Below are 6,829 nucleotides of genomic sequence, written 5' to 3' on the forward strand. Positions count from 1 at the left end.
GCAGGCCAACCGTGTATATAATGTTGGTTCCCCTTCACGCTTCATACCAAATTTTGACAAAATCTATTTCCCCTATTTGGCCCCGCCCCTCTGTCCCAAGTGGGGCCACACTCACTGTTGTTACAAAATTGAGTCCCTTTTGCCCAGGGATGCTCCAAACCAAATCAGGATAAAATCCCTTAATCCATACGGTAAAAGAAGGAATTAAAGGTTCAACCTCTATTTCCCCTATTTGACCCCGCCCCTCTGCCCCCAGGGATGCTTCACCCACCCTTTATACAAAATTGTGTCCCCTTGGCCCAAGGATGCTCCAGACTAAATTAGGAGAAAATGCCTTAATCCCTACGATTAGAAGGATTTTAAAGGTTTTACCTCTATTTTCATTATTTGGCCTTATACAAAACTGAGTCCCCTTGCCCTAAGGATGCTGTAGACCAAATTTAGCCAAAATCTACTTGGCCGTTCAGGACTAGTAGCGTTTTAAAGGAAAAGTTGACGGACGACGGACGCTGCTGTGTGGCATAAGCTCACCATGGTCTTTCAGGCCATGTGAATTAAACAGCAAAATTAGACACTACTGATTCTAAAGGTTTTCAACAAATTAATCCCTTTGCCTGCCTCTTTAAAAATTGGTCGAAAGTCATTTTTGAGAATTCTTTATCAAGGCACTCTATTCGCTGTAAAGCATCAGGCTTCCCACTAGATCATTCACAAGATACAGTTTAAAGATTTCAACAATTTCAAAAACTATTTCTCTCATAAACCTGTAAGTATAAAGGTGCTAACACATTTGTATTCTATGACCTAGAGAATGGGTAAAGGATATTCATTTAATCAAACTTGATAGCACTGTCTCCATCTCAGAATGTTACAAATTAAATATACTCCAGGCCTAGTTATTAAAAGGGGGATTATATTAGTTTAATCAGTGATTAGTGCAAATTTTCTTTTTCTTGCATCTAAACAACACTACCATTAATTGGTTTAAAACTTTCAAGACAGTAAATATATTGCCAAAGTAAGTCGCATGCATGATAACACCTTTTTACACAGTACATTTATGTAATTAGTAGAGGTTAAAAAATGATGCTTAATAGTGAACTAAACCTTAGACTCATCGTACTCAGAAAACAATGTTGAAAAGTTCAAACACATTGACTGTTGTGACCTTGAAAATGGGATATGACAATTCAATTGAAAAAAAATAAGCACTTCATCCCAGCAATCAAATGAAAAATCTACCTATAGTACCGGTATTTTTAATTACCCAAAACACAGATATGTCTACCTACAGTGCAGGTATGTTTAATTACCCATTCCCATTACACATGTATAATTACCCAAAACACATGTGTATATAACCACAGTACAGGTATATCTTATTACCTAATACACAGGTTTATCTACCAGCAATACAGGTATGTCTTGTCATCCGATATACAGTTATATCTACCCACAGTACAGGTATGTCTTGTTATCCAGTACACAGGTATATATACCTACAGTAAAGGTATGTCTTATTACCAATACTTAGGTATATCTACCTACAGTACAGGTATATATCTACCTACATGTATATATATATATATAGCTACAATACAGATATGTCTTATTACCCAAAACACAGGTATATCTACCCACAGTACAGGTATATCTTATTATCCAAAACACAGATATATACTAGCGGAAAAAAGAAACTGTGCATGCCTAAAATGTGTTATACAAATAAATGTGTATGACGTAGATCAACAAGGTTTTCAGGGACAATTTATTTGTTATCTATTAACAGTTGCATTTCATTTTCCACGTTATGGAATAAATAAGTTTCGTTCAGGAGTGACGTAAACACAGCAGGGGTCAATACTGAGTTCACAAAGTTAATACCTCGTATGTCCACCGTTTGCTTTAATGCAAGCCTGGCAACGTCGACGCATGGAGCCTATCAGACGGTTCAAGAATGCTTGTGGGATGGCATTCCAGATCTGTACCAACGCTGCAGGCAAATCAGCCAACGTCACCGGTTGATTAGGTAATGCCCGTAATCTGCGCTTCATTTCATCCCAGATGTGTTCAATGGGCGACAGATCGGGGGATACAGCAGGCCAGGGCAACATGTCAACGTTCTGCTGGGCCAGAAAGTCAATAGCGACACGAGCTGTGTGTGGCCTGGCGTTGTAGCGTAATGTGACGTTGCTGCCCTTGCACGAATGGAACGACGTTGGTCCGGAGGATCTCGTCACGGTAAGGTAGCGCGTTCAAATTCCCGTTAACAACCACCAGACACGTTCTCCTGTTGGCTGTGATGCCGCCCCAAAACATAACGCTGCCTCCGCAGAAAGGACGTCGTTGTACTACACACGTGTCACGGAAACGTTCTCCAACGCGACGATAAACTCTGGAACGGCCGTCAATACTATCCAGGTGGACTCGCGACTGGTCCAGAAACAAAATGCCTGCCCAATCCCGTCGAGTAAATCGCAGATGCCTTCTGCACCAGTCTAGACGTGCTACACGATGACGTGGCAGAAGAACAGTTCTCGGGCTTATTGGTAGCAACCAGGGATTGTCCGTGCAGTCAAACTTGCCGTTTGGAAGCGAATTATCAAATGGACAAGCCGAATATGGTTGTCCTGTTGACGTGACGTCACACGTGGACGTCCCGCACGAGGTCGAATGCCGACGGTGCCAAACAGTTGATGTCGTCTTCGCAAATCCCGGTTAGTGTTTTGATGGACATGAAAACGTGTAGAGACAACGGCTTGGCCCATACCAGCTTGTGCCATACCAATAATCCGGAGGCGGTCATTTTCATTGAGCCTCGGCATAGCATTATTCACAAATTAAAACGTTATAATGCTGTTTTTACTGTTCACTGGTCTCAACAGTGACACAATAGCTGAAAAATAAACTTTCATTGTCGAATTGGATGGCTGGACGAGAAAAACGTGCAAACTGGTCAACGCCTATAAAGAGAAAACTGCACGGGAAAAACTGTCAATGACACACGGATAATGTGTATGTGTCATTCTCGGTCATGTGTGTGAATTTTCATGTATATATACAGTTGGTAATACATGTTCTATAATAATTTACCGCATGCACAGTTTCTTTTTTCCGCTAGTATATATACCCACAGTACATTTGCATGTCTTATTACCTAACACACAGGTATATCTACCTACAGTACAGGTCTGTCTTATTAACCAAAACACAGGTATATCTACCCACAGTACAGAAATATCTTATTACCAAAAACACAGATATATATATATACCCACAGTACAGGTATGTATACCCACAGTACATGTATATACACCAAAAGAACAAAAAATGACTTGTTACCAATTACACACTGTCAGGTATACAGGTATCACCTTACTGAATACAATTATATTTCATACAACACACACCAAGTATGTAAATGCTACGGTTTATAAACACAACCTACACTGACCTACTACACCGTCTGTTGCTTCATTATCACTGTTTGTCTGTCGGTTACAACGCTCAACAGGGAAGTTATTTACTCTGCACACCTACAGGTCTAAACAGGTAGATCTACTCGTTGCAGTTGGTGGGTGTCCCGGAGCAGAAATGTGTTAAAATTATTTACCTTTCAAAAGAATTATCAAATTTAGCAATAATCATCATGGGACTTGAAGTTTGATCAAAACTTTTACAATGTCAGCAGGAAAGTGAGAGATTTAAGAACAAAGCAACAGGGAAATTCATCACGTGAATTTGAATTACAGGGCTGGATAGATATGGACCATGTAAGTGAACATTCTGAAGTGTGGAATTGAAAACTTGGATTCATCATCACAGTAACCCTGTGACATCAGTGATCGTGAGGTAGTTATTCTACAGTGTTTAACATTACTGTACCTTTAACAAACATATATTACTGGATGGGACAGCGAAGTTTTTATTCCTTTACATTAAACAATATGTGACAGTTTTAACTGATAATGATGTAAACAAGAACAACAAACATCTTCACGATAACAACAAATAATTTAACTTTTCATCAAAATGGCAACCCCTATAAGCCAAATGCCTCTCCGAATGAAAGGTCAAACGACCTGTAGTTATCATAAGGAGAGAAAACTGGACTTTTTCTGTGAAAAATGTCGTGAACCGGTCTGTCCAAAATGCCTTTCTTCTGTTCACAAAGGCCACTTCGTATGTGAAATAAGTGAAATCACTCCTCAAAAGGAACTAGACATTAAAAACTTTATAGACAGAACAGAAAAAAATGGCCTTGTACAAATTGGAAAATACATCAACTCCACTGATTCACTCCTTAAAGACAACACTAGTACTTTTGAGAAGCTGTCACAAAAGTTAAAGATGCAAACAGATAAATTAAAACAAGAGCTGGACATGCTTACAGCACAGACACTCTCTCTATATCACAAAATGGAAGAGGATAATACCAAGCTGATAAAGAACTACAAACAAGACCTGGAGATGTACGAGAAGCAACTTAATCAACAAATTCAAGAATGTAAAGCAGCTCTCCAGTGTGGTTCACACATACAGGTTTATGATACATTTTGTGAGATCCATTCTCCTACATACAGTCTCCCTGTAAAACCTGTCCTGGGTACTGCCAACTTCACTCCAAATGAAAGTCCTCAAGATCTTTTAAAAAAAGCCTTGGGAAAAGTTATCACCTCAGGTCAAGGTCAAACTTTCACTGATCAGAATCGGTCAGTATCAACGTCTGATGATCTGGGACAACCCTCTACACAACAACAACAACGGTCAGAAACAAAAGTGAAGAAAGCAGTGACAACATACAAACTACAGCCACAGACCAAGGTAGTGGAGGATTGGGAGTCTCCATGTAACATTGGTTCTATATGTCCCACCACTGATGGTCAGGTGTGGACCAAGAGCAGTGGCACATTAACTCTCCTGGACAAGAAGGGTAAAGTAATAGAGCAAGTCAATCACAATGCCGGGATCAGTGACATCAGTCTGTCACCCACCACACACACACTGTGGGTCTGTGACATAGACAACAACATCATGGAGCTGGTATCGGGACGACTGACACACAAATTCAGTACCAAGGAGGAACCCGAGTATATATGTATTACAGCCAGTAACCATGTCATTGTAGGGATGACCAAACACATCTCAAAATTTACCACAGATGGTAAAATGGTGTGTACTACAATGGATAAAGGGACTGGGAAACCATTAGTGTGTACACCACGCAGGATCTCAGAGTGTCCTGCCACTCACAATGTGGCAGTCACTGATTTCAGTCATGAATTTGATGGTGGTAATGAAAATCAACATGTTGTTGTGATGGACACTGATTTCAAGGAGCTGTTTGTATATAGAGGTGACATCCCCAGTACATATAAACCAACACCACAAACAGGAGGTGGATCATTTTACCCCAGTGATGTGGTGTATGACAGTGTGGGTAACCTGATCATAGGGGACTATAAAAACAAAAGGGTCCTACTCATCAGTGGAGGTGGTGAGTTCCTCAGGGTCATACACACAGACACAGCCTATCCATGGGCTGTAGGTATAGACAGGGGGGATGTCCTGTGGGCAGTGTTTGGGACATGGAGGGATCAAGTCAAACTACTACAGTACAGCAGTGTGTGAAACGTACCTGTAACCAAACAACTAGTATATCTAGTTACTGTGACAACAACATGGAAATCAGAGACAAAGGAAACTGATCATGATTACCAATCAACTAAACATGTGTGACATTCACAGGATTTTAAGTAAAATCTCCAGACTACAGATTGTGAGACATTCACAGGATTATAAATAAAATGTCTAGACTACAAATTGTGTGACATGCACAGGATTATAAGTAAAATGTCCCGACTACAGATTGTGAGACATTCACATGATTATAAGTAAAAGGTATAGACTACAAATTGTGTGACATTCTCCGGATTATAAGTAAAATGTCCAGACTACAGATTGTGAGACATTCACAGGATTATTAGTCAAATGTCTAGACTACAAATTGTGTGACATTCACAGTATTATAAGTAAAATGTATAGACTACAGATTGTGTTAAATTCACAGGATTATGAGTAAAATGTCTAGACTACAGATTGTGTGACATTCACAGGATTATAAGTAAAATGTCCAGACTACATATTGTTTGACATTTACAGGATTATAAGAAAAATGTCTAGACTACAGATTGTGTTAAATTCACAGGAATATGAGTAAAAAGGCCCTATAACCACGGACAATAATCTGTGAACTGCTTGATAAAGCGGCATATAAGAACCGCAAATTATTGTTATTATTAAAATGTCTAGACTACAGATTGTGAGACAGTCAGAGAATTATAATTTCGAGACCAAATGGGCCGATACAACTCTGTAGCCATTACTACCAAGGACACTGGTGGAGCCAGACCAAAACTAAAAAATATGGCAACAAAGCCAAACAAGGTACAGCTAGTCGTGGTCTAGGTATCGCTAGTCGTGGTCTAGGTACTGCTAGTCGTGGTCAAGGTACAGCTAGTCGTGGTCTAGGTACTGCTAGTCGTGGTCAATGTACCGCTAGTCGTGGTCTAGGTACAGCTAGTCGTGGTCTAGGTACTGTTAGTCGTGGTCTAGGTACACCTAGACGTGGTCCAGGAACAGTTAGTCGTGGTCTAGGTACCGCTAGACGTGGTCTAGGTACTTCTAGTCGTGGTCTAGGTACAGCTAGTCGTGGTCTAGGTACTGCTAGTCGTGGTCAAGGTACACCTAGACGTGGTCCAGGAACAGCTAGTCGTGGTCTAGGTACCGCTAGACGTGGTCTAGGTACTTCTAGTCGTGGTCAAGGTAC

General features: G+C 40.4%; 2 protein-coding genes across 2 annotated transcripts in view; both read left to right on the forward strand.

The window, feature by feature from the left end:
• Positions 1-4,038: 4,038 nt before the first annotated feature.
• On the forward strand, positions 4,039-5,769 carry LOC110464370. Its single transcript, XM_021519559.1, has one exon. It carries the CDS (start codon positions 4,054-4,056, stop codon positions 5,629-5,631), a length of 1,578 nt encoding a protein of 525 aa, XP_021375234.1. The 5' UTR covers positions 4,039-4,053; the 3' UTR covers positions 5,632-5,769.
• Positions 5,770-5,884: 115 nt separating this feature from the next.
• LOC110464333 overlaps positions 5,885-6,829 on the forward strand; it is a 2,919-nt gene continuing 1,974 nt past the window's right edge. Inside the window, exons 1-2 of the mRNA XM_021519511.1 lie at positions 5,885-5,901; positions 6,332-6,825. Coding sequence (XP_021375186.1) covers positions 5,885-5,901; positions 6,332-6,825 — 511 coding nt within the window. The remainder of the gene's footprint in view (positions 5,902-6,331; positions 6,826-6,829) is intronic.

This window comes from Mizuhopecten yessoensis, unplaced genomic scaffold, assembly GCF_002113885.1.
Source record: "Mizuhopecten yessoensis strain PY_sf001 unplaced genomic scaffold, ASM211388v2 scaffold10985, whole genome shotgun sequence".
NCBI lineage: Eukaryota > Metazoa > Mollusca > Bivalvia > Pectinida > Pectinidae > Mizuhopecten > Mizuhopecten yessoensis.

Excerpts from the sequence above, each read along its gene's own strand:
- LOC110464370 (XM_021519559.1), top strand. The coding sequence starts at position 4,054 with ATGCCTCTCCGAATGAAAGGTCAAACGACCTGTAGTTATCATAAGGAG.